The sequence below is a fragment of the Nomascus leucogenys genome, chromosome 3 (genome assembly GCF_006542625.1).
Source record: "Nomascus leucogenys isolate Asia chromosome 3, Asia_NLE_v1, whole genome shotgun sequence".
Taxonomy (NCBI): Eukaryota; Metazoa; Chordata; class Mammalia; order Primates; family Hylobatidae; genus Nomascus; species Nomascus leucogenys.
This window is the reverse complement of record NC_044383.1, coordinates 18,215,095-18,242,155: the sequence shown is the minus strand read 5'-3', so window position 1 is coordinate 18,242,155 and position 27,061 is coordinate 18,215,095. Positions and strand designations below refer to the sequence as shown.

Sequence of the window (27,061 nt, the reverse complement as noted above, 5' to 3'; positions counted from 1 at the left end):
AACCCAGGATTCTCTGTGTAACCTAAGATTTCCCCAGCTATTTGGAAGCATGAATAAGAATGTTGTATTGAGAATAGTTCAGATTTAATGTGTCCATAATGCATCTTAAGATATTTTAATGATTATCTTTTCTATTTTTTGATTTTGATATTTTAGTCGTATAAGGACCATTTATTTATTTTTTAAATTAAATTAAATTTTTAAAACTTCAGTGGCTTTAGGGGTACAATTGGTTTGTAGTTATATGGATTAATTGTATACTGGTGAAGTCTGAGATTTTAGTGCACCTGTCACCTGAGTAGTGTACGTTGTATCCAACATACAGTTTTTTTTAATCCCTCATCTCCCTCATTTGCTCTTCTGAGTCTTCAGTGTCAGTTATACCACTCTGTATGCCTCTGTGAACCTATAGCTTAGCTGTCACTTATAAGTGACGACACATACTATTTGTTTTTCCATTCTTGAGTTACTTCACTTAGAACAATGCTGTTGGCTCCATCCAAGTTGTTGTAAAAGTCATTACTTTCTTCTTTTTAATGGCTCAGTAATATTCCCTGGTGTATGTATAACACATTTTCTTTATCCACTTGTCACTAGATTGTCACTTAGGTTAGTTCCATATCTTTGCAGTTGTGAGTTGTGCTGTGATAAACACATGTATGCAGGTGTCTTTTTGATATAATGACTTATTTTCCTTTGGGTAGATACCCAGTAGTAGGATTACTGGATTGAATGGTAGATCTACTTTTAGTTTTTCAGGAAACCTTCATACTGTTTTTCATAGAGGTTGTGATAATTTACATTTCCACCAGCATTGTATGAGCTTTCCCTTTTCACCATATCCATGCCAACATCTATTGTTTTTTGACTTTTTAATAATGTCCATTTTGTCTGGGTAAGGTGATATCTCATTGTGGTTTAAATTTACATTTCCCTGAGGATTAGTGATGTGGAACATTTTTCACTTTTGTTGGCCATTTGCGTGTCATCTTTTGACAAATATCTATTCATGTCATTTGTCTACTTTTCAATGGGATTATTTGTTTTCTTCTTGTTGATATGTTTGAGTTCCTTGTAGATTCTGGATATTAGTCCTTTGTCAGATGCATAGTTTGCAAATATTTTCTCCTGTCTTGTGGGTTGTCTGTTTACTTGGATAATTATCTATTTTGCTGTGTAGAAGCTTTTGAGTTTAATTAGGTTCCTTTTATATATTTTTGTTTTTGTCGCATTTGATTTTGGGGTCTTAGTCATAAATTGCTTATGCCAATGTCCAGAAGAGTTTTCCTTAGGTTTCTTCCAGAATTTTTATGGTTTCAGATGTTAGATTTAAATCTTTAATCCATCTTGAGTTGATTTTTGTATATGGTGAGAGACATAGATCCAGTTTCATTCTTCTACATGTGTTGATCCAGTTATCCCAGCACCATTTATTGAATAGGGTGTCCTTTCCCCAGTTTATGTTTCTGTATAATTTGCCAAAAAATCAACTGGTTGTAAGTATTCAGCTTTATATCTGGGTTCTCTATTCTGTTCCATTTTTCTGTGTATCCCCATTTTTCTATGTGTCTACTTTTATACTAATACTATGATGTTTTGATTACTATAGTCTTTTAGTATAATTTGAAGTCGGGTAATATGGTGCCTCCAGATTTGTTATTTTTACTTAGGATTGGTTTGGCTATTTAGGCTCTTTTTTGGTTCTATATTAATTTTAGGATTTTTTTTTTAATTCTGTGAAAAATGATGTTGGTGATTTGACTGGAATTACACTGAACCTGTAGATTGTTTTGGGTAGTATGATTATTCTCATGATATCAATTCTTCCAACCCTTGAGTGTGGGATGTGTTTCCATTTGTTTTTGTCATCTGTGATTTCTTTTAGCAGTGTTTTGTAGTTCTCCTTGGAGGGATAGTTTACCTCCTTGGTTAAGTATATTCTTAGGTATTTTATTTTTGCAGCTGTTGTAAAAGGGGTTGAGTTCTTGATTGGATTCTCAGATTGGTCATTTTTGGTGTATAACAGTGCTACTGATTGGTGTACATTGTTTTGGTAACCTTAGACTTCACTGAATTGATTTATCAAATCTGGGAGTCTTTTGGAAGGCTCTTTAGAGTTTTCTAGGTGTACGATCATATCAAAGTCTTTAGGGTTTTCTAGGTGTACGTATAAAATCACATCATTGTCTTTAGGGTTTTCTAGGTATACAGTCATATCATTGGCAAAAAAGGATAGTTTGACTTCCTTGTTTCCTATTTGGATGCCCTTTATTTCTTTCTCTTGCCTGATTGCTCTGGGTAGGATTTCCAGTACTATATTAAATAGAAGTGATGAAAGTGGGCCTACGTATCTTCTTCTAGTACTTACGGGTAATTCTTTCAACATTTCCCCATTCACTATGATGTTTGCTGTGGGTTTGTCATGTATGGCTTTTATTATTTTGCGGTATGTTCCTTCTCTGCCTAGTTTGATGATGGTTTTTAATTATAAAGATATGCTGGATTTTAATGAATGCTTTTCCTGTAATTATTTGAGATTATCATATCACTTTTGTTTTTAATTCATTTTATATGATGAATCATATTTATTGACTTGCATATGTTGAACCATCCCTGGGATGAAACCTACTTGATCATGATGAATTATCTTTTTGACATGCCATTGGATTCAGCTTGTTAGTATTTTGTTGAGGATTTTTTCATTTATGTTCATCAGGGATATTAGTCTGTAGTTTTCTTTTTCCTTTTTTTAAAAATATAAATATTGCATTTAATAGCATAAAAAGATGTTCCAAATATGTTGTAAGCAAAAAGAAAAAATTTAGTTCAAGCTCCAATTTTCTGTTTAAAAAGTATGCAACTGTGTAGTAGAGTATGCTACCTTCTGGGTAGTTTTTAAAAACAGGATTTTTTTTTCTTTTTTTTTAAATTTTTTTATTATTATACTTTAAGTTTTAGGGTACATGTGCACAATATGCAGGTTTGTTACATATGTATACATGTGCCATGTTGGTGTGCTGCACCCATTAACTTGTCATTTAGCATTAGGTATATCTCCTAATGCTATCCCTCCCCCCTCCCCCCATCCCCCACAACAGACCCCAGTGTGTGATGTTCCTCTTCCTGTGTCCATGTGTTCTCATTGTTCAAATCCCACCTGTGAGGGAGAACATGCGGTGTTTGGTTTTTTGTCCTTGCGATAGTTTACTGACAATGACGGTTTACAGTTTCATCCATGTCCCTACAAAGGACATGAACTCATCATTTTTTATGGCTGCATAGTATTCCATGGTGTATATGTGCCACATTTTCTTAATCCAGTCTATTGTTGTTGGACATTTAGGTTGGTTCCAAGTCTTTGCTATTGTGAATAGTGCCGCTATAAACATACGTGTGCATGTGTCTTTATAGCAGCATGATTTATCATTCTTTGGGTATATACCCAGTAGTGGGATGGCTGGGTCAAATGGTATTTCTAGTTCTAGATCCTTGAGGAATCGCCACACTGTCTTCCACAATGGTTGAACTAGTTTACAGTCCCACCAACAGTGTAAAAGTGTTCCTATTTCTCCACATCCTTTCCAGCACCTGTTGTTTCCTGACTTTTTAATGATCGCCATTCTAACTGGTGTGACATGGTATCTCATTGTGGTTTTGATTTGCATTTCTCTGATGGCCAGTGATGATGAACATTTTTTCATGTGTTTTTTGACTGCATTAATGTCTTCTTTTGAGAAGTGTCTGTTCATATCCTTCACCCACTTTTCGATGGGGTTGTTTGTTTTGACAAATGGGATCTAATTAAACTAAAGAGCTTCTGCACAGCAAAAGACACTACCATCAGAGTGAACAGGCAACCTACAGAATGGGAATTTTTGCAACCTCCTCATCTGACAAAGGGCTAATATCCAGAATCTACAATGAACTCAAACAAATTTACTAGTCTGTAGTTTTCTTATGTTCTTCCCTGACTTTGCTATCAGGGTGATACTGGCTTCATAGAATGAGTTAGGAAAAATTTCCTATTTCTCAGTCTTTTGCAACAGTTTCAGTAGGATTGGTACCAATTCTTTGAATATCTAGTAGAATTCGGCTGTGAATCCCCTGGCCCTTGACTTTTTTTGGCTGGCAAATTTGTATTACTGATTCAGTCCCGCTGCTTGTTATCAATCTGTTCAGGATTTTGATTTCTTCCTGATTTAAGCTAGGAGAGTTGTATGTTTCCAGGAATTTTTCCATTTCCACTAGATTTTCTAGTTTGTATGCATAGAAGTGTTCAGAGTTGTCTCAAATGATCTTTTGTATTTCTATGATGTTGTTTGTAATGTCTCCATTTTCATTTCTAATTAAACTTATTTGAATCCTCTCTTTGTTAATCTAGCTAATGGTCTATCAGTTTTATCTTTTCAAAAAGACAACTTTTCATTTCGTTGGTCTTTTGTATTTTCTTGGTTTCAGTTTTATTTAGTTCTACTCTGATATTTGTTATTTATTTTATTCTGCTAGCTTTGGATTTGGTTTTTTCTTGTTTCTGTAGTTCTTTGAGATGTGACATTAGGTTGTCAGTGTGTGATCTTTCAGACTTTTTGATGCAGGCATTTAGTGCTATAAACTTTTCTCTTGGCACAGCTTTTGCTATATTCAAGGTTTAGATAACTTATATCACAGTTATTGTTCTTTTTGCAGAATTTAAACTTTCAATCTTGATTTAATTGTTAGCCCCAAAATCGTTCAGGAGCAGATTGTTAAATTTTCATGTGTTTATATGGTTTTGAAGGTTCCCTTTGGAATTGATTTCTAGTTTCATTCTACTGTGGTCTGAGAAGATACTTGATATGATTTTTATTTTTATTTTTATTTATTTTATTTTATTTTATTTTATTTTATTTTGAGACAGAGTCTTGCTCTGTGGCCCAGGCTGGAGTGCCGTGGCACAATCTCGGCTCACTGCAACCTCTGCCTCCTGGATTCAAGCAATTCTCCTGCCTCAGTCTCCCGAGTAGCTAGGATTACAGGCACATGCCAGCACACCTGGCTACTTTTTGTATTTTTAGTAGAAACGGGGTTTCACCATGTTGGTCAGGCTGGTCTCAAACTCCTGACCTCGTGATCCACCCGCCTTGGCCTCTCAAAGTGCTGGGATTACAGGCCTGAGCCACCGTGCCCGGCCAATTTTGATTTTTTAGAACTTATTGAGACTTGTTTTGCGGCCTGTCATATGGTCTATCTTGGAAGATGTTCCATGTGCTGATAAGAAGAATGCATATTCTGCAGTTCTTGGGTAGAATGTTCTGTTAATATCTGTTAGGTCCATTTGTTCTAGAGCGTAATTTAAGTCCAGTGTTTCTTTGATGACTTTCTGCTTTGATGATCTGGTTAGGTCTAGTATTGTTTGTTTTATGAATTTGGGAGCTCTAGTGTTAGGTGCATATGTATTTTAGATTGTAATATCTTCTTGTTGCATTGATACTTTTATCATTATATAATGAACTTCTTTGTTTTTTTCTTTACTGTTGTTCCTTTAAAGTCTGTTTTATCTGATACAAGAATACTACTCCTGCTTGCTTTTGGTTTCCATTTGCATTGAATATCTTTTTCTACCCCTTTACCATGAGTCTATAAGAATCTTTAAATGTCAGATGTGTTTCTTGAGGATAGCAGATATTTGGTTTGTGGTTTTTCATCCATTCTACCAGTCTATGTCTTTTATGTGGAGCATTTATGCCATTTACATGTAACATTAATATTGAGATGTGGGGTACGTTTCTAGTCATCATATTGATGGTTACCTGGTTACTTTGTTTTCCTCATTGTGTTATTACTTTATAGGCCCTGTGAGTTTTATACTTTCAAGAGGTTCTATTCTGGTGCATATTGACCTTTCATTTTAAGATTTAGAACTCTTTTTAGCTTTTCTTGTAGGGCTGGTCTGGTAGTGACAAAATCCTTAGCATTTGCTTGTCTGAAAAGGACTTTATTTCTCCTTCATTTATGCAAGTTAGTTTTGCTGGATACAAAATTATTGGCTGGCAGTTATTCTGCTTAAGGAGGGTAAAGAGAGAACCTTGATCCCTTCTGGCTTGTAAGGTTTCTGCTGAGAAGTCTTCTATTAGTCTGATAGGTGTTTCTTTATAGATTGTCTGATACTTTTGTCTTAGTGCTCTTAGAATTCTTTTATTCATGTTGACTTCAGATAGAATGATGACTATACACATTGGTAATGTCGTTTGTGCAATGAATCTCTCAGGAGCTCTTTGAGCTTCTTGTATTTGGGTGTCTACATTTCTAGCAAGGCCAGGGATGTTTTTCTCAAGTTATTCCCTCAAATAAGTTTTTCAAATGTTTTTCTTTTTCTTTTCCCTCAGGAACACCAGTGATTCTTAGGTTTGGCTGTTTTACCTAATCTAATATTTCTTGGAGACTTTGTTCCTTTTTAAAATTATTTTTTCTTTATTTTTGTTTGGTATAATTCAAAAGCTTTGTCTATGAGGTCTGAAATTATTTCTTCTACTTTGTCTTAGAGTAGTATTTGTCTAAGACAAGTATTGTTAAAACTTTCCACTTGCATTTTGCAATTTTCTAAATGTGCCTTTCATTTCCAGAAGTTTTTTTTTAATGTATTGTTTTCTTAAAAATTTTATTTATATTCTGAATTGTTTTTTTTTAAATTTTCTTATGTTGGTTTCACCTTTCTCTTTTATCTCCTTGAGTAACATAGTAGTCAACCTTCTGAATTCTTTTTCTGGCATTTCAAGGATTTCATCTTGGTTTGGATCTATTGCTGAAGAGCTAGTGTGATCTTTTGGCGGTATTATAAAACCCTATTTTTTCATATTGCCAGAATTATTTTTCTGGGTCCTTCTTATTTCTGTAGGCTCTTATAATTATTTTTGAATTTATTTTTGATTCAACTGTGCTTTTTTCATTTCTTTTTTTCCCGTTGAGGATGTCACTTCAATGTTTGTCGTTTATTTTGATCTAATTTGGCTCTTGGTGCTTTCAGTCATGAAGACTCTATATGAGTTCCTTGGTCATAGGTAGCCTTTTCATGGTGGTATTCTCAGATGCTGGTTGTAGTAGTGATGTGCTCCATTTATAAGCAGGTGCACTGTCTCCTGTGGGGTTGGAATGGCAGAGGTATCATGAAGCTTATTTCATTCGCCAGTGGTGTGTACTTTTTTTTTATTTTTTCTTTCCCCAGTATTTTATTCACTGGGTTGAACAATTCAGACTTTAGGTCAATAGGTGGTGTCCACAGGTAAAATCTGGCTGTTGCTAAAGTAGGTATCATGATCCTTTCTTTCTTTTTTTTTAAATTTTATTATTATTATACTTTAAGTTTTAGGGTACATGTGCACAACGTGCAAAAGATAGTTTTAAAATAAAACTTACTTTCTTAGGAAATACCTGTATAACAATATTAGAAAATTTGATTTATTCAGGGTGAGTCCCACTAAAGATTTACTTTCTCCTCAGATGATATATGATACAAATCATTACATGTTAGTAAATAATTGGAATGCCAAGCCAATATTACCAATCAGATATTTTCCCTTATGTCCTATTGATAGCGTAGTAACCCAATATACTTTTGAAAACAATTAGAATAAACTAGTTAACAAAACTGTGGGCTAACTGTAATCATAGACATACGATAAATGTTTTAAACCAACAAAACTAAGGAGGGATATAGTAAATAGGAAATGTTCAGTTATCTAAGGATTTTTAAAATTGTATCATTTAGGACTGTGTACTGTTGAAAAAATGTAAGATTTTAAAGAAAGATTCTGTGTCAATAAATTACGTATCTACTAATTTAACGTTAGCCACTTTTATTTAATGACTCAAAAAGTATTCTTCCTTTTTAATTTCTTATTAAGAAAATACAGGAGATGATACTTACTCTCTACCTTCCTATGAAGGTATGAGATTCTTATGCTCCAAAGGATTCACAACTACAAATAACGTTGTAATTGGTAAAATTTTAAATCCAATATTCTTTTATCTGTGCACAGTCAACGATATCAAGTTCCTGATGTTCACTGAGAAGTTCGTGCCATTGTTGTTTGTAGTTTTCTTAGGAATGTTTTTGTTTCCAGTAGTATTAAACACTGAGTGGCAGCTAAGCCATTAACATTATACAATGAAATTGAGTCTGCCAGAAATCTACCATTTTTTTTCTGTCATTGTTTTTTCTTTCATGTGACCAGAAGACATCATTCATGATGCCTTGTATGTCTGTCACTATCTTCTATTTATAATCAATCCCCAAGACAAAATATAATATTCCTAGCTAAATAATAGTAAAAGTAACTATGTAAATATGAAAAGTCTCTCAGCTTAATGTAAGGTGCTTTGGTTGTTAAGTAAAAGTTTAAAACATTTCATAGCAATGGCTATGTCTGTGATGTTTGACTATAATGTCTGCTTATCTTTGGCAAACATCACCATATTCATAGTCTTTGCTGAGTCTCATAGGTTATACCCGAATCAAAAAACAAAAAGACGAAAAACCAACAATAACAAAGGTTGAGTATCAGCAAATGAGTCATGGAGTGTTATTTTACAGCCCTGAAAATTAGAATGTGTGCTCTGGTTGCCTGGCTGAAGGAGAGTACCAGGTTTTCATGTTCCCACCCAGCTTGGCTTTTTGGATGAGATTAAGTTTATTCATCACATAGTAGCCAAATACTAGTATCTGGGACCCTTGTGAGGAGCATTGTCCATAACAGGTAGTCCAAATATAGCCCAGCAATCTCAGGAAATGAGCAGACATCACTTACACTGAATGTCCACAGGCAGAATACAGAGTTCTTTCACTGAAGGTCCTTACGAGGCACAATAAGAATGGCTAACGTGGCTTTATATCACAGACAATAATAAAAGTGGTCTGTAGGGCCCTAAATGAGCTCCCCAAAAGTTCTAGTACTGCCAGAATTTTCAGGGGTCTTCAATTACTGATTTTATTTTTCTCCATGTCATGGTTAACCACACCTTTTTTCACTCCTGTGGTGGCCTGTTTATCTCCTCTTTGTTTGTGATGTATGTTTTATTTGCTTTTAGTAATTGCTGTCCCTTAAGTATTATTGCAAAAATGTTTACATTAACTTTAGATGACCTTTCATTGTTTTTATCATGATATATATTTTTTTTATTAGGCTATAATTCTGTTTGAATGTATAGTCAGGTTAACATATTTGTCAATGTTCCTGTCATGCAGCTCAAAATTGTTCTGGATTGAGAACCTGTGGACAGTGTTTGGAACAGCCTGGATGTGGCTGGTGCAATGATCCTAGTAATACAGGAAGAGGACATTGCATTGAAGGTTCTTCACGGGGACCAATGAAGCTTATTGGAATGCACCACAATGAGATGGTTCTTGACACCAATCTTTGCCCCAAAGAAAAGAACTATGAGTGGTCCTTTATCCAGTGTCCAGGTAATAATAATGTGATGGAAACAATTTCAGTTTCTGCTTAAGGGATCCAAGAAGGAGTTTTCTGTTCTTATAATAAAGAAAATTTAGCTTTAGAAAAAAAGAACAATGAAAATGAGACTAAAATGTCAAAGATAAAAAATTATTCCATAGACTATATCTGTCTCAGTTTATGCAGGTGGTATTCTGTTTAGAATCATTAGATAGGCTAAATGAATTCATGGAATATCATGATTAGCTTTCATTTCTTTTTTAATATTTTGTTATTTAGTTTAAGTTCTGGGATACATGTGCAGAACTTGCAGGTTACATAAGCATATGTGCAACTGGTGGTTTGCTGCTCCTATTGACCCATCCTCTGAATTCCTTCCCCTTACCCCCAGCCTCGCAACAGGCCCTGGTACATGTTGTTCCCCTCCCTGTGTCCATGTGTTCTCACTGTTCAACTCCCACTTCAGAGTGAGAACATGCAGTGTTTCGTTTTCTGTCCCTGTGTTAGTTGGCTGAGGATGATGGCTTCCAGCTTCATCCATGTCCCTGCAAGGGACATGATCTCATTACTTTTTATGGCTACGCAGTATTCCATGGTATATATGAACCACATTTTCTATATCCAGTCTATCATTAATGGGCATTTGGGTTGGTTCCATGACTTTGCTATTGCAAGTAGTTCTATAATAAACATACATGTGCATGTGTCTTTATAGTAGAATGATTTATATTCCTTTATTTAGAATGATTATAATCCCAGTAATGGGATTGCTGGGTCAAATGGTATTTCTGGTTCTAGATCCTTGAGGAATCACAGTGTAAAAACGAGCCTATGTCAGCCTCGCCAGCGTCTATTGTTTCTTGACTTTTTAATAGTCGCCATTCTGACTGGTGTGAGATGGTATCTCATTGTGGTTTTGATTTGCATTTCTCTAATGATCACTGATGTTGAGCTTTTTTTCATATGTTTGTTGGCTGTGTAAATGTCTTCTTTTGAGAAGTGTCTGTTCATATCCTTTGCCCAATTTTTTATGGAGTTGTTCATTTTTTTCTTGTAAATTTGTTTAAGTTCCTTGTAAATTCTGGATATTAGACCTATGTCAGATGGGTAGATTGCAAAAATTTTCTCCTATTCTGTAGGTTGCCTGTTCACACTGATGATAGTTTCTTTTGCTGTGCAGAAGCTCTTTAGTTTAATTAGATCTTATTTGTCAATTTTGACTTTTGTTGCAGCTGCTTTTGGGATTTTCGTTATGAAGTCTTTGCCCATGCCTATGTCCTGAATGTTATTGCCTAGGTTTTCTTCTAGGGTTTTTTATGGTTTGGGATTTTATATTTAACTCTTTAATCCATCTTGAGTTAATTTTTATAAAAGGCATAAGGAATGGTTCCAGTTTCAGTTTTCTACATAGGGCAAGCCAGTTTTCCCAGCACCATTTGTTGAATAGGAGATCCTTTCCCTGCTTGCTTTTATCAGGTTTGTTGAAGATCAGATGGTTGTAGATGTGTGGTGTTATTTCTGAGGTCTCTGTTCTGTTCCATTGGTCTATGTCTGTTTTGTTTACTGTAGTCTTGTAGTATAGTTTGAAGTCAGGTAGCATGATGCCTCCAGCTTTGTTCTTTTTGCTTAGGATCGTCTTGGCTATATGGAGGTCTTCTTTGATTCCATATGAAATTTAAAGTAGTTTTTTCTAGTTCTGTGAAGAATGTCAATGGTAGGTTGATGGGAATAGCATTGAATCTATAAATTACTTTGGGCAGTGTGGCCATTTTTACGATATTGATTCTTCCTATCCATGAGGATAGAATGTTTTTCCACTTGTTTATGTCCTATTTTATTTCATTGAGCAGTGCTTTGTAGTTCTCCTTGAAGACGTCCTTCACATCCCTTGTTAGCTGTATTTCTAGGTATTATATTCTCTTTGTAACAATTGTGAATGGGAGTTCATTCATGATTTGGCTCTCCTCTTGTGTATTGTTGGTGTAAAGGAATGCTGGTGATTTTTGCAAATTGATTTTGTATCCTGAGACTTTGCTGAAGTTGATTATCAGTTTAAGTAGTTTTTGGGCTGAGATGATGGGGTTTTCTAAACATAAAATCATGTTGTCTGCAAACAAAGAAAACTTGACTTCTTCTCTTCCTGTTTGAATACCTTCATTTCTTTCTCTTGCCTGATAGCCCTTGCCAGAACTTCCAGTACCATGTTGGATAGGAGTGGTGAGAGAGGGCATTCTTGTCTTGTACTGGTTTTCAAAGCAAATGCTTCTAGCTTTTGCCTATTTAATATGATATTGGCTGTGGGATTGTCATAAGAAGCTCCTATTATCGAGCTATGTTCCATCAATACCTAGTTTAGTGAGAGTTTTTAACATGAAAGGATGTTGAATTTTATCAAAGGCCTTTTCTGCATCTATTGAGATAATCATGTACTTTTTGGCTTTGGTTCTGTTTATGTGAGGAGTTACGTTTATTGATTTGCATATGTTGAACTAGCGTTGCATCCCAGGGATGAAGTCGACTGGTTTACCAGTACTTTATTGAGGATTTTCACATTGATGTTCATCAGGGAAATGGGCCAGAATTTTCTTTTTTTGTTGTGTCTCTTCCCGGTTTTGGTATCAGGTTGATGCTGGCTTCATAAAATTAGTTAGAAAGGAGTCTCTCCCTTTCAGTTGTTTGGAATAGTTTCAATAGGAATGGTACCAGCTCCACTTTGTACCTCTGGTAGAATTTGGCTGTGAATCTGTCTGGTCCTGGGCTTTTTTTGGTTGGTAGGCTATTAATTACTCCCTCAATTTCAGAACTGTTAATGGTCTATTCAGGGATTCAACTTCTTCCTGGTTTAGTCTTGGGAGGTTGTGTGTATGTGTCCAGGAATTTATCCATTTCTTCTAGGTTTTCTAGTTTATTTGCATAGGGGTGTTTATAGTATTCTCTGATGGTAGTCTGTATTTCTATAGGGTCAGTGGTCCTATCCCTTTTATAATTTTTTTATTATGTCTATTTGATTCTTCTTTCTTTTCTTCTTTATTAGTATAGCTAGCGTTCTCTCTATTTAGTTAGTTTTTCAAAAACCAGCTCCTGGATTCATTGATTTTTTGGGGGGTTTTTCATGTCTCTATCTCTTCTAGTTCTGCTCTAATCTCAGTTATTTCTTGTCTTCTGCTAGCTTTTGGATTTGTTTGCTGTTGCTTCTCTAGTTCTTTTAGTTGTGATGTTAGGGTGTTGATTTGAGATCTCTCCAGCTTTCTCATGTGGGCATTTAGTGCTGTAAATTTTTCTCTGAACACTCCTTTAGCTGTGTCCCAGAGATTCTGGTATTTTGTCTTTGTTCTCATTGTTTTCAAAGAACTTCTCGTTTTCTCCATTAATTTCATTATTTACCAAAGAGTCATTCAGGAGCAGGTTGTTCAATTTCCATGTAAGTGTGTGGTTTTGAGTGAATTTCTTAATCCTGAGTTCTAATTTGATTGCCTTGTTGTCTGAGAGACTATTTGTAATGATTTCAGTTCTTTTCCATTTACTGAGGAGTGTTTTACTTCCAATTATGTGGTCAATTTTAGAATAAGTGCCATGTGGCACTGAGAAAAATGTATATTCTGTTGGTTTGGGGTAGAGAGTTTTGTAGATGTCTGTTAGGTCCACTTGATCCAGAGCTGAGTTCAAGTCCTGAATATCCTTGTGAATTTTTTGTCTCGATCTGTCTAATATTGACAGTGGAGTGTTAAAGTGTCCCATTATTATTGCATGGGAGTTTAAGTCTCTTTGTATGTCTCTACGAACTTGTTTTATGAATCTGGGTGCTCCTGTATTGGGTGCATATATATTTAGAATAGTTAACTCTTCTTGTTGAATTGTTCTCTTTACCATTATGTAATGCCTTTTTGTCTTTGTTGGTTTAAAGTCTGTTTGTCAGAGACTAGTATTGCATTCTCTGCTTTTTTTTTTTTTTTTTTTTTTTTTTTTTTTTACTTTCCATTTGCTTGGTAAATTTTCCTCCATCCGTTTATTTTGAGCCTATGTGTGTCTTTGCCTATGAGATTGGTCTCCTGAATACAGCACACTGATTGGTCTTGACTCTTTATCCAGTTTGCAGGTCTGTGTCTTTTAATTGGGGGATTTAGCCCATTTACATTTAAGGTTAATACTGTTATGTGTAAATTTGATCCTGTCATCATGATACTGTCTGGTTATTTTGCACACTAGTTGATGCAGTTTCTTCATAGTGTCATTGATATTTATATCTCAGTGTGTTTTTGTAGTGGTTGGTACCGGCTTTTCCATTCTATATTTAGTGCTTCTTTTAGGATCTCTTGCAAGGCAGGCCTGGTGGTAACAAAATCCCTTAGGATTTGCTTGTCTAGAAAATATTTTATTTCTCCTTCTCTTATTAAGCTTAGTTTGGCTGCATATGAAATTCTGGGTTGAAAATTATTTTCTTTAAGAATGCTGCATATTGGTCCCTAGTCTCCTCTGGCTTGTAGAGTTTTTGCTGAGAGGTCCACTGTTAGTCTGTTGGGCTTCCCTTTGTAGGTGACCTGGTCTTTTTGTCTGGCTGCCATTAACATTTTTGCCTTCATTTTGCCCTTAGAGAATCTGATGATTATGTGTCTTTGGTTGATCTTCTCATGGAGTGTCTTAGTGGTCTCTGTATTTCCTGAACTTGAACATTGGCCTGCCTTGCTAGGTTGGGGAAGTTCTCCTGGATAATATTCTGAAGTGTATTTTCCAGCTTGTTTTTATTCTCCCTGTCTACTTCAGGTACTCCAATCAATTGCAGGTTTGGTTTCTTTATGAGGTCCCATATTTCTTGGAAGCTTTGTTTCTTTTCATTCTTTTTTTCTGTAGTCTTGTCTGCATGCCTTATTTCAGCAAGGTGGTCTTCAAACTCTTACATTTTTTCTTCCACTTGGTCACTTCAGCTATTGATACTTGTGTTTGCTTCATGAAGTTCTTGTGCTGTTTTTTTTTCAGCTCCATCAAGATCATTTATGTTTCTCTCTAAACTGGTTATTCTAGTTATCAGCTCCTCTAACCTTTTATCAAGGTTTTTAGCTTCCTTTAGCTCAGCGTAGTTTTTTATTACCCGCCTTCTGAAGCCTACTTCTGTGAATTCATCCATCTCATCGTCTGTCCAGTTCTGCACCCTTGCTGGAGAGATGTTGTGATCATTCGGAGGAGAATAGGCACTTTGGCCTTTTGGGTTTTTGGCATTTTTGTTGTTGTTGTTGTTGATTCTTTCTCATCTTCTTGAGTTTGTCTAGTTTTGAGTTTGAGTTTCAGTTTGTCTGTTTTCTTTGAGGCTGTTTACCCTTGGATAGGGTTTTTTTGTGGCGACTTTTGTTGTTGTTGTTGCTTTCTGTTTGTTTTTCTTTCAATGATCAGGTCACTCTTAGGTAGGACTGCTGTGGTTTGCTAGGGGTTCACTTCAGCCCCTATTCATCTGCTTCGCTTCTGCATCCAGAGATATCACTCAAGGAGACTGGAGAACAGCACAGATGGGTGCCTGCCCCTTCTTCTGGGATCTCTGACCTTGAGGGGTCAGCAAGTCTATGTCTTTTAAGTGGAAAGTTTAATTTGTTTACATTAAAAGTTACTATTTGATATGTGAGGGCTTATTTATGGCATTTTGTTAATAGATTTATGGTTGTTTTATATATCCTTTGCTCCTTTCTCTCTTATTGTTTATCATTGTGGTTTTTTAGTTTTCTGTAATGGTAGCATTTGAGTCCTTTCTCTTTCTTATTTGTGTTCTTGCTTCATCAGGGAGTTTTATACTTTCATTTGTTATTATGATGCAAATATTGTCCTTTTACTTCCTGAAGCGTCTGTTTCAGGACTTCGCTAGTGGTAACGAATTCCCTGTTTTTGCTTGTCTGAACATATAGCTATCATAATACTGAAGAGGGAAAGCTGAAAGCTTTTTTGTTGTTGTTGTTGTTTTTAAGAACTGGAACAACACAGGGATGCCCATTTGCACCACTCTTGTTTAACATAGTACTGAAAGTCTTCAGAGTGAGCAATTAGGCAAAAGCAAGACATTAAATGGATCTAAATTGGAAAGAAGGGAGTCAAATTGTACCTGTTTGCAGGTTACATGATCTTATATGTAGAAAAGCATACTCTATCAAGAAACTGTTAGTACTGACAAATGAATTCAGTAAAGTTACAGAATGCCTAATCAACACACAAAAATCAATAGCATTTTTATACATGAACAATGACTAGGAGAAAAGGAAATCAAGAAGGTAATACCATTTACAGTAGCTACAAATAATTAAAATACTTAGGAATAAATTTAACCAAGGAGATGAAAGACCTAGAACCGTTTAACATATACATTTTAACTTGTTAAAATATTTTTCAGATTTATATTACTACCAGTGAGATATAATAATGTTATTCATATAGATCTATTCTTTTTCTTCATTTTTGTCTTATTTTTACTAGTACATCTATATATGTTGTGGACTCAACAGTACTTTATTAAAATTATTACTTTATATAATTTTATATCTTTTAAAGAATTTGAGTGATGAAAGGAGGGCAAGTATATATTTATAGCATTTATTATATTAATCTTTTTATCATTTCTGGTTTTCTTTATTTGTTCCCATGGCTCCAAACCATCAGGTATCATATCTTTAGCCCAATACGGTTTTCTTGACTCACCTATTTTGTGCTTTTATTGGCAAACATGCTACATTTTTATGGTTGTAAGACAAATAATACCATTATATACATATATTTAAAAATAATTCTTTAAAAATATCAGGTAATAGAAAAAAGGAAAATAAATATGCATTTCCTATATTTATTATTACACAATAATTACCAGTACTGTTTTTCTTTTTGCATGGAGTTGAACTACCGTCTGGGTCACTTGCTTTCCTTGAACAACTTCCTTTAGTATTTCTTGTATGACTGGCCTTCTAGCATCTACTTCTCCTAATTTTTTAATATTTAGGAATCTCATTATTTCCATAATTTTTTAAAGGTAGCTTTGCTTGATAGAGGCTTCTTAGCATTGTTCTTTTGAGTATATATTATTATACTGCTTACTGGCCTCTATTATTTCTGATTTAAAATCAGTTGTTAATCTTATTGGGCTTTTTTGTAAGTGAGAAATGATTTTATCTCTTCTTTCAAGATTTTGTCCTTGTTGTTGCTTTCATCATTTTAATTATAATGGGTCTTTTTGTGGATCTCTTTATGTTTGTCCTATTTATGTGTAAGTTAATGTTTTTCATCAAATTTGAGTTTTCAGAAACTATGTTTTCAAATAATTTTTATTTTCTTTTCTCTTTCTCCCTCCTCTCTTTCCAGTGTTTCTGTTATTCATGTGATGGTAAAATTAATGATGTCCCATATGTTTTTCCAAGCTCTGCTTACTTTTCTCCATACCTAGTTCTCTCTGTATTTTAGATTACATAATCTGTCAGTCTACTTTAAGCTTGCTGATTATTTTTCTACCAGTTCAGATCTTCTGTTGAATTCTTCTAGTGTATGTTATTGTACGTTTCTACTTCATTTGTTTTTTCTTCAAAATTTTTATTTCTTTGTTGATATTTTCTATTTGATGAGACATTGTCATCATACCCTTCTTCTTCAGGCATGATTTCCTTCCTTCCTTCCTTCCTTCCTTCCTTCCTTCTTTCCTTCCTTCCTTCCTTCCTTTCTTCCTTCCTTCCTTCCTTCCCTCCGTCCCTCCCTCCCCTCCTCCTGTCCCTCCCTCCCCTCCTCCCTCCTTCCTTATTTATTTATTGAGACAGAGTTTCACTCTTGTTGCCCAGGCTGGAGTGCAATGGTGCGATCTCGGCTCACTGCAACCTCTGCCTCCTGGGTTCAAGCAATTCTCCTGCCTCAGCCTCCCGAGTATCTGGGATTACAGGCACGTGCCGCCACACCTGACTAATTTTCTATTTAGTAGAGACAGGGTTTTGCTGTGTTGGCCAGTCTGTCCTTCAACTCCTGACCTCAGGTGATCCACCCACCTTGGCCTCCCAAAGTCCTGGGATTACAGGCGTGCGCCACCATGCCTGGCTCCTTATTTTTTATATCTTTATATCTTTTTTTTTTTTTTCTGAGACAGAGTCTTGCTCTGTTGCCCAGGCTGGAGTGCAGTGGCACGATCTCGGCTCACTGCAAGCTCCGTCTCCCGGGTTCACACCATTCTCCTGCCTCAGCCTCCCAAGTAGCTGGAACTACAGGCGCCCGCCACCCTGCCTGGCTAATTTTTTGTATTTTTAGTAGAGACGGAGTTTCACCATGTTAGCCAGGATGGTCTCGATCTCCTGACTTCGTGATCTGCCCACCTCAGCCTCCCAAGCCTGCTGGGATTACAGGCGTGAGCCACTGCGCCTGACCTATTTTTATCTTTTATGTGTATTCTTTGTTTTAATCAACTTTCTCTCTTTTTTTAATCTCCTGGTTTTTATGGTGTTTTTGAATTTTTTATGTTGAGATTTAATTTAGAATATTTTTTCTCTTCCATTTCAGGGTTTGGCAAACCAAGGTCGGTAGGCCAAATCTGGTCTGCTGCAGATTTATGTAAAGAATGTTTTATCAAAGTACAACTCTACCCAGTTATTTCTGTATTATGTTTGTTTGCTTTTGCACTACGGTTGCAGAAAGGAATAGTTGTGATAGAGACTGGCCTGCAAAGCATAAAATGCTATCTAGTCCTTTATGTAAAAAAAGTTTTATCACTTCCTTTCTTGTAGTATATTTGTATAACCTGGGTTGTGGATGTATCTACAAGGGCCATTTACATGTGCTTTTACAATATCTATGGGTTTTTTTTGTTTTCAGAGCAGATTTATATTAATATTTTACTTGGTGGTTTGTTTACCAAATGTGTGATGTGAATTTAAGATTACCATATAAGCATGACATATCCTTTAAGTTCTCACAAGTGATGTTTTTCTTTCATAAACATGTCCCAGGGGACTTAAAATTCTGTTCTGCTTTTTGTAGAGCTTGTGATGTGTTTTAATACCTTTTTCATAGATAGTGTCTCCAGTTGATAGAATCACTTTATGAACATGGTTCAGTTTAGCTTGCTTCCTTTAGGATGCCAAGAATTATATCTTCTTGGTCTGCTGGATTTTGGAACCCATGCCTCCTAGTTCTTATTTGTCTATTCCATGTATAGTAAAATTTGGTCGCTAGCTCAAACTTAGCTTTACTATTCTTATTTTGAATCTCTGCTTCATTTCTAGCATCTGATAATTCCCATTTCTTTTAAATTGGTATACGTATTGAAAAAATGCTTTGGGTAAATTTTTGTCTTAAATTTCTGTGTATATTTTTAAAATTTATTAAGATTGTCACAAAGATATTTTTAAATGTTGCACATCTGTTGCAGAGCAACTATTTTTCAAAACTATGTACTTATTTGCATATCAAATGCTGAGTTGTCATTATATTTTATTTTGATTTTTTTCTGTTTGTGTGTCCCTAAATGAGGAGCCATCTGGAGTGGTTTTAAAATTTAGAGAAAAGAGAATGGATGACTTCTCTTTAGTTTTATTCCTATTCCATAGCTACTGAGTTATTAGATGATATTAGAACCTTTCAAGCAACAATGTAACCTCAACACTCTTATGTGCAAGCTTGCATTACCTGTCCATCTAACACTCTTTTGGTAGTGGGGAATAGAACATAACCATAGGCTTACTAATACATCATTTTCTTGTTGGTATTTGATACAGCCATTATGCCTGGGTCCTCTTTTCTATAATATACTTTCTCCTTTGCCATTGCTACCATACTAGTTATAAGGTGTGACAATTACCAGACTTTTTTCACCAGGTATTTTTTTCTGCAGTTAGATCTAAAGTATACTGGCTTTCTGCATCATATATAGACCATGTCAGGCTTCCTTGATTTATGCTTTCCACCAGATGGATGAAGGAATACCAGTGATATGCTTCTTGACTGCCCTATGACTAACCTTTGTTTTCAGAATTTTTCTTATTCAGGAAAGGAGGGTTGAGTGGCATTTTGCTAGGGAACCTCTTTTATCATCAAGAGGTATTATAGATTAATACCTTCTAGTTTTGTTCATGTAGGTCACCATAATGCCTATCATTGCTGGTACATTTACTTATTATTTTACTGTTAATCTGTGAGGGAGATGTTAGATATGAGTGCTAAACTTAGCTGTCTTATTCAGATGTTAAAACATTTTTTTTTAATGATTCTTCCAAATGGCCAGAAATTTCATGAAGTTGTTACAGTAACCCATTTCTTACTTTAAATCTTCTGGTAAGTCTTTACATGTAGTGGGCACTCAATAAATTTTGTTTTTACCTGAGTGAATTAATTAGTGGTGTCACAGAGTAAATTTTCTATGAAACAATACCTTAAGCTTTTAAGGATAATGTTATAAAATTAATGTTTTTAATAACATTATTGTAAAGATAATATTAATTTATTATAGACAATTGGTAATACAGAAAAATCTTACTATAGTAAGATACCCATCAGCTTTTCCATAAGCATATTTATACATTTCATCACAAAATTGTCATTATGTTAAATTGAAACAAAATATGCACATGTTTCATGGGGTTCAATGCGATGTTTTAATACAGGTATATGTTGTATAATGGTCGAATCATGGTAATTAACGTATCTATTACCTTAAACATTTATAATGTCTTTGTTGTGAGAACATTCAGAATCCTCTTTTCTAGCTATTTGAAATGCATTATTGTTAGCTATAATCACCTTACTACTGTTCTTGTACTCTATCGCATAGTAAGTATTCCTCTTATCTGTAACATTGTACGCATTAACCAACATCTCCCTATCTCCCCCTCCTCCTATTCTCTCGTTTCTTGTAATCATCATTATACTCTTAATGACTATGAGATATATTTTTTAAAGATACCATATATGACTAAGATGATGTGGTGTTTGTCTCTCTGTGCCTGGCTTATTTCACTTAAGAAAATGTCATCTAAACTCATCCATGTTGTCCCAAATGATGGGATTTTATTTTTTTATGGACCTTTTTCATGGCTGAAAAATATTTCACTATGTGTGTGTGTGTGTGTGTGTGTGTGTATGTATTTATTTATTTATTCACACTTTCTTTATCCATTCATCCGTGTTTGGTATTTAGGTTGATCGTCTATTTTGGCTATTGTGTGTAGTGCTGCAATATATTAATACATTGGAGTGCTGATGTCTCTTCAACATACTGATTTTATTTCCTTTGGATATACACCCAGTAGTGGGATTGCTGGATCATATAGTATTATATTTTTATTTTTTTGAGAAACCTCCAACTGTTTTTGATGTACCAATTTACATTCCCATAAAAAATGTATAGAGATCCCCCTTTCTCCACATACATGCCAGCATTTGTTTTTTTCACTGTCAATTTTATAATTTACCCATGGCTGTTTAGGAGCATGTTCTTTAATTTCTATCTATTTGTACAGTGTTTGAAGTTCCTTCTCTTTTCTTCTAGTTTTATTTCATTATGGTCAGAAAAGATACTTCATATGATTTTGATATATTTAATTCATTAAGACTTTTTTCCTAACATATTAGCTATCCTGAAGAATGTTGCATATGCATTTGAGAAGAATGTGAATTCTACAGCTTTTGGATGGAATATTTTGTATATATGAAGTCATTTTTGTCTTAAATTCAGTTTGTGTCCAGTGTTTCCTCATTTATTTTATGTCTTGATGATCTGTCCATTGCTGAAAGTTGGGTGTTAACATTCTCTACTACTATTGTTTTGCTTTCTATACCTCCTTTTGGATCTATTAATTTTTGCTTTCTATATTAAGTTACTCCAATGTTCATTCCCTATAAATTCTCAATTGTTCTATCCTCTTGTATTGATCCCTTTATCAGTAAATATTGACCTCATTTATCTCTTTTTATAGTTTTTGACTTAGTCTATTTTGTCTAATAAAAGTATATTTAATCCTACTTTTTCATTTGCATGCAATATGTTTTTGCATCTCATTACTTAAAGTCTATTCACATTCTTAAAGGTGAATTGAATCTTTCGTTGGCAGTATGTAGTTGTGTCTTTTTTCTTTATTCATTGACTCACTGTTTGTCTTTTATTTGGAGAATTTATGCCCTTTACATTCAAGGTAATTATTGGAAGGTAAGGATTTTGTACTGCCATATTGCTACTTGTTTTCTAGTTGTTTTGTGGAACATTTCTTTCTTTCTTCTTCTCTTAACTGCCTCCCTTTGTGTTAAGTGATTTTCTCTAGCAATATGATTTGATTTCTTGCTTTTTATTTTTAGTATATATATTGTAGACTTTTGGTTTTTGCTTACCTTGAGCCTAACAAAAAACAACATATCATTTTAAAAGGCTATTTTGAATTGATAAGCCAATTTTGGTCAGAAGAAAAGGAAAAATCCACTCTATTCTTTAACTTCATTACTCTTCTACATTTTGCATTTTTGATGTCATAATTTACATCTTATATTGTTTATCCCATAACCAAATCATTTTAGTTGTTATTATTTTTATTTGCCTTGGTTTTTAACCTTCCTAGTAAGGATATAATTATTTCTTCACCCATGATTACCATGTTAGAGTATTCTGAATTTGTTTAGATACTTATCTTTACCTGTCAGTTTTATAGTTTTGAACGTTTTTTTGTTATACATTAGGATTATTATTTTTTCTTTTAGTTCGAACAACTCCTTTCAGTATTTTTTTGTAATGTAGTTCTGGTTACAACGATTTTCTTCAGCTTTTGTTTATCTGGGAATGTCTTTAGTCTTTATTTCTAATGAATAAGTTTGCTCTATGTGGTATTCTTGGTGGACAGCTTTGTTGTCTTTGAATATGTCATCCCACTCTCTCTTGGCCTGTGGGGTTTCTCCTGGTAACTCTACTGTCAGGCATATTGGAATTCCTTTATGTGTTATTTGCTTTTTTTTTCTCATGCTGCTTTCAGTGTTCTCTCTCTTTGACTTTTGAGAGAGTGGCTATATATATCTTAGGATTATCTTATTTGGATTGAATCTGTTTTGTTACCTTTCACCTTTCTGTACTTGAATATTTATATCTTTCTTCAGGTTTGGACATTTTCCATTATTATTTTTTTAAATAAGCTTTCTTCTCCATTTTCATATTTTATTCTTTTTGAACACTGATGATACACAGATTTGCTCTTTTGACACTGTTTCATAGAACCTCTGCATTTTTCTCATTGCTTATCTTTTTTCTTCTCTGAGTGTGTATTTTTCCAATAGCTTGTTTTTGAAATCAGTGATTCTTCTGCTTTGCCATTCTGCTATTGATGCACTTTATTGCGTGTGTTTTTTTTTTTTTTGAGACGGAGTCTTGCTCTGTTGCCCAGGCGGGAGTGCAGTGGTGCGATCTCGGCTCACTGCAACCTCCGCCTCCTGGGTTCATGCCATTCTCCTGCCTCAGCCTCCCGAGTATCTGGGACTACAGGCACTCGCCACCACACCTGGCTAATTTTTTTGTATTTTTAGTAGAGATGGGGTTTCACCACATTAGCCAGGATCGTCTCAATCTCCTGACCTTCTGATCCACCCGCCTCGGCCGGGCGGATCAGAAGGGATTACAGGTGTGAGCCACCCTGTGCGGCCTGTATTTTTCATTTCATTTATTATTCTTTTTAGCTCCTGGATTACTGTTTGATTTTTTAAAATGATTTCAATTTGTTTGAATTTCTCTGACAAATTCCTCATTTGTTCCTCTGTGTTGTATTGACATTGCTGATTTTTCTTAAACAGCTATATTTTAATTCTTCGATTGCCTATGATTTATGTGCATATGTTTAGGATTAGTAATTGGCACCTTGTTTTGGGCATTTCATGAGGCCATCTTTTCCAAGCTAATCTTATTTCTTCTTTAGAAGTGTCTCTGTATGTGTGTTGATGAATTAGGTATTTTTTTCCAGTCTTTGTGGTCTGGATTTGTTTGTGACTGTTCTATTTGGGTGGGCTTGTTGACATATTCTGAGCATACTGACTCTTGTATTTCATTTTAGTGCTAGAAGGTGCCCTGAGCCCAGCTTTGACATGATTGTCTAATGCAGGATCCAAACTCATTGTGATCATGGGAGATCCACATTGGGTGCCCAGGCCATGTAAGAGATCAGGGTCAGACCCTCACGTATGAAGGATTGTAGACCATCTATCTGACATTGTGGCACTCATAAACATCCTCTGTGGTGTGGCATCCTCTCTGCCAGGGATGGTAAGCCACTGCAAAGTTCTCTGTGCTGCCTGTTACTAGCCCTACTCTTTCTTTTTTCCATAGGTGGCCTCAGGTGGTTCAGCCCCATTGTACTTGTGGTGCTCTTCATGGGCTGTTGCAGAAGCAAATCTCCCATGGAGGGATTCAGGATGGTAGAGAAGCATAATGCCTACCTCCAGCTTCCTCTTTTGAGTGTAGAATCCCTGAGTCCTGGAGGCCTTTCTGTGTATAGTACTCTAAGGGTTTGGGGATGGGGTGTTGTGGTCACAGAAAACTGATTCTCTTCATCCAACCGTACTTTTACTAGTCTGTAGTCTGGAGAGGCTTCACAGCCTTACTTGTGCATTCAGGTTTTTTTAGCCCTCGTAAAGCCAATTGTATGTGTGGGTGGTTGTTCAAATTGATGTTTCTTCGTGGGTATGATTGTTGGAGAAACCCATTTTGCTGTTTGCTCTGCTTCCTTAAGTTTGACATTGCGATCTTTCTAAATATAATGCTCTGTATTAATTGCTTCTCTTGATTTGTCATGAACATTATTCCTTGCTATTAAATTTTCTAATTGTTTCATAATGTAATATGGAGTTTAAAAACATATTATAATTTTTCTGAATTTCATAAAGAGGATGATGAGCATTTTTTCATAACTGCATATTCTTTCTATAATGCATTACAATAGAGTTGCACCTCTAAGAATTTCTGTAAAGTATTTGGTTTTACTCTTTTGTCTGTTTCTTCACATGCTAATTCATTTTGATGATCCTATGCTAGCCTCTTGGGAATTCCTCTCACTTTCAGATTTTCTGAATATAAGAGGCAGTTTTACATGCTATTTAATATCTGTTTTTTTTTTACATTCAGAGTTCCATATATGTATTTGTTTCTGTTGTTGATTAGCTGTGTGACTTTGTATAGTTGCTTAACCCAAATTTCCCCATCTTAGAATTAGTCCTGAACACAGCAACTTCCATATAACATTGTTTTGAAGATTAAATAATAAAATTCATGTGTACCATTTGGTCCTCTCTCTGGCCAAGGCATGGTGTTTACAGTGTTTAAAAATTGATGCTTATGTACATTTACCAATCAGAACAGATACCAACTACAAACAATGGCATCAGCAGAATGTTGGCTTTCCTCATGGAGTGAGAGAGAGCTCAATTAAATGCTAGTTGCTATCATAGTTGTAATAAGTAAAAATAATCATGAGGGGACAATTAAGATGATTTTTGGCCAAGCAGTTACCAGACCAAGTTAATATTATGTCCCAAATAGGTACAAAGAGCATGAGCTTTCATATATGAACTTTATTCTGAAATTTTTGTATTCTGCTGTAATATTAACATTGAAACATAGAAGTCTCAGTTATACAGATATAGAAACAATCTCATACTTTATATTTCATTCTGTTTAGTTCAAACTTAAATAGACTTTCAGTTAAATCTTGAAGTTTTTCTTACCTAAAGAAGATACATGTTTATGCAAACTAATTCAAAAGTACATTTTTTTTTTTTTAAGATGGAGTCTTGCTCTGTTGCCCAGGCTGGAGCGCAGTGGCACGATCTTGGCTCACTGCAACACCTGCCTCCCAGGTTCAAGCGAATTCTCCTGCCTCAGCCTCCCGAGTAGCTAAGATTACAGGCATGCACCACCATGCACGGCCAATTTTTTTGTATTTTTAGTAGAGACGGGGTTTCACCAAGTTGGCCAGGCTGGTCTCGAACTCCTGACCTCAAGTGATCTGCCCACGTCGGCCTCCCAGAGTGCTGGGATTACAGGCATGAGCCACCATGCCTGGCTCAAAAGTACTATTTTTATTAATTTTACTATTAGTTTACTTTATTCTAGTTAGAATCTATTGCCACACAATTTTCTATATTGATTGATTCTTTATTATTATGTGTTAATAAAATTAAGATGAAGTTTAGCATTCCTTATCAAAGTTATAGTATTTAGCCTTGTGTTTATATAACTTAACAGGCATACCATTCATATGAATTTTTAAGGATTATGCTAAAGATTACTCCCTCTTTAGCTATAACCTTTATGTTCCAGTTAATCTTTAACCATGGCATTATAAAGAAGTTAAGGTAAAATTTCAACACATGATTTATGGTACACATTATCTTGCATAAAACTTTGAGGTATATGTGTTATTAGTTTTTAAACAAAACTTGGAAGATGCTCTTTGGACATTTTTACATTCCAGCTTTTTAAGGTACATTCTTTGTTTTGATAGCTATTATACTTGATATTATGTTAGATATTTGTAATACTTTTTACTGTTTCCTTTAGCTTGCCAGTGTAATGGACATAGCACTTGCATCAATAATAATGTGTGCGAACAGTGTAAAAATCTCACCACAGGAAAGCAGTGTCAAGATTGTATGCCAGGTTATTATGGAGATCCAACCAATGGAGGACAGTGCACAGGTAAGTTTCTTTTAAGCAAATTTTAGTGTATTTTTACTAAGGAAAAGATAATTAAGAAAGCAGCGCCTGTTGTGGAGAATATATATTACTACAGAAAATTTTTTACTCAGTTTTAATATGTTTTCTAAAGTAATATGTATTAGAAACTGTGAACTATAAAAATTCTGTAATATGCTTGATTCAAGAATATTCCTTTTTCTTATTTCAAAATGAATGCATGTTTCTTATTATAATTTATCAAATACAGATAAATAAAAGAAAAAATACCTACTATCTCACTATTCAAAAATAATCATTGCTGATAGTTTTTTAATAAGTAGTAATTTATTGTTTTGACTTCAGAAATAATAATTAAAAGTTAAATGTGTTTAACTTACATCAGGTAAGATTTTTATTGCACAGGGTGGTAGTATAGAATAGTATTTAGGAGAGTACGGGTTTGGAACCAATTCTGGGCTGAAATCCCAACTCTGTCACTGTTCAAATGTATGACCTTGGTTCATTAACCTCTCAGTGTCTTATTTTTCCCATATGTAAAATGGAGATGATAATAATTCACTGAGTTGTTGTAAAGATCAGATGAGATCATATGTAATATAGGCCTTAGGAACTGAAGCACATAAACAAGAACATTATAAATGCTAGCCATAATCATCACATTCTTGTTTACTAAACCCTGCTTCCCTCCATCTTCCTCTCTGTTCTGCCACTTCTTTATCCTACTTTGTAAATAATATTTGGCCTTTAAATATTATTTCCTTTTAAAGTAGAATTTAATAGAAATCCTTCATTATCTCTAGATTGGAACTTGTCTTTTAAATTTTTAATCTACTGTCTCTAAATGGAGTTTGCCTACATAGCACCCACAGAAATAGGTTTTTGGCTGTGAAAATGTGAGGAATTTGAGGGAGTGGAGCCTGACTCTGGTTAGATAATTTTTTTTAACACTAGCTGCATATTAGAACCAGCTGGAAAGCTT

The 27,061-nt window shown here is 34.8% G+C and overlaps 1 protein-coding gene across 8 annotated transcripts in view; it reads left to right on the top strand.

The window, feature by feature from the left end:
* The window catches only part of ATRNL1 (attractin like 1), an 853,525-nt gene that overhangs the window by 219,957 nt on the left and 606,507 nt on the right, over positions 1–27,061 (top strand). For 6 of the 8 annotated variants that reach the window (XR_004028677.1, XM_030806609.1, XM_030806590.1 and 3 more), the window contains exons 18-19: positions 9,221–9,439; positions 25,945–26,082. Coding sequence is in view for 7 of the 8 variants with exons in the window: in XM_030806609.1 (XP_030662469.1) it covers positions 9,221–9,439; positions 25,945–26,082 (357 nt within the window). In the remaining variant the exon portion in view is untranslated. The remainder of the gene's footprint in view (positions 1–9,220; positions 9,440–25,944; positions 26,083–27,061) is intronic. The other 2 variants (XM_030806602.1, XM_030806597.1) reach the window with 2 other exon arrangements.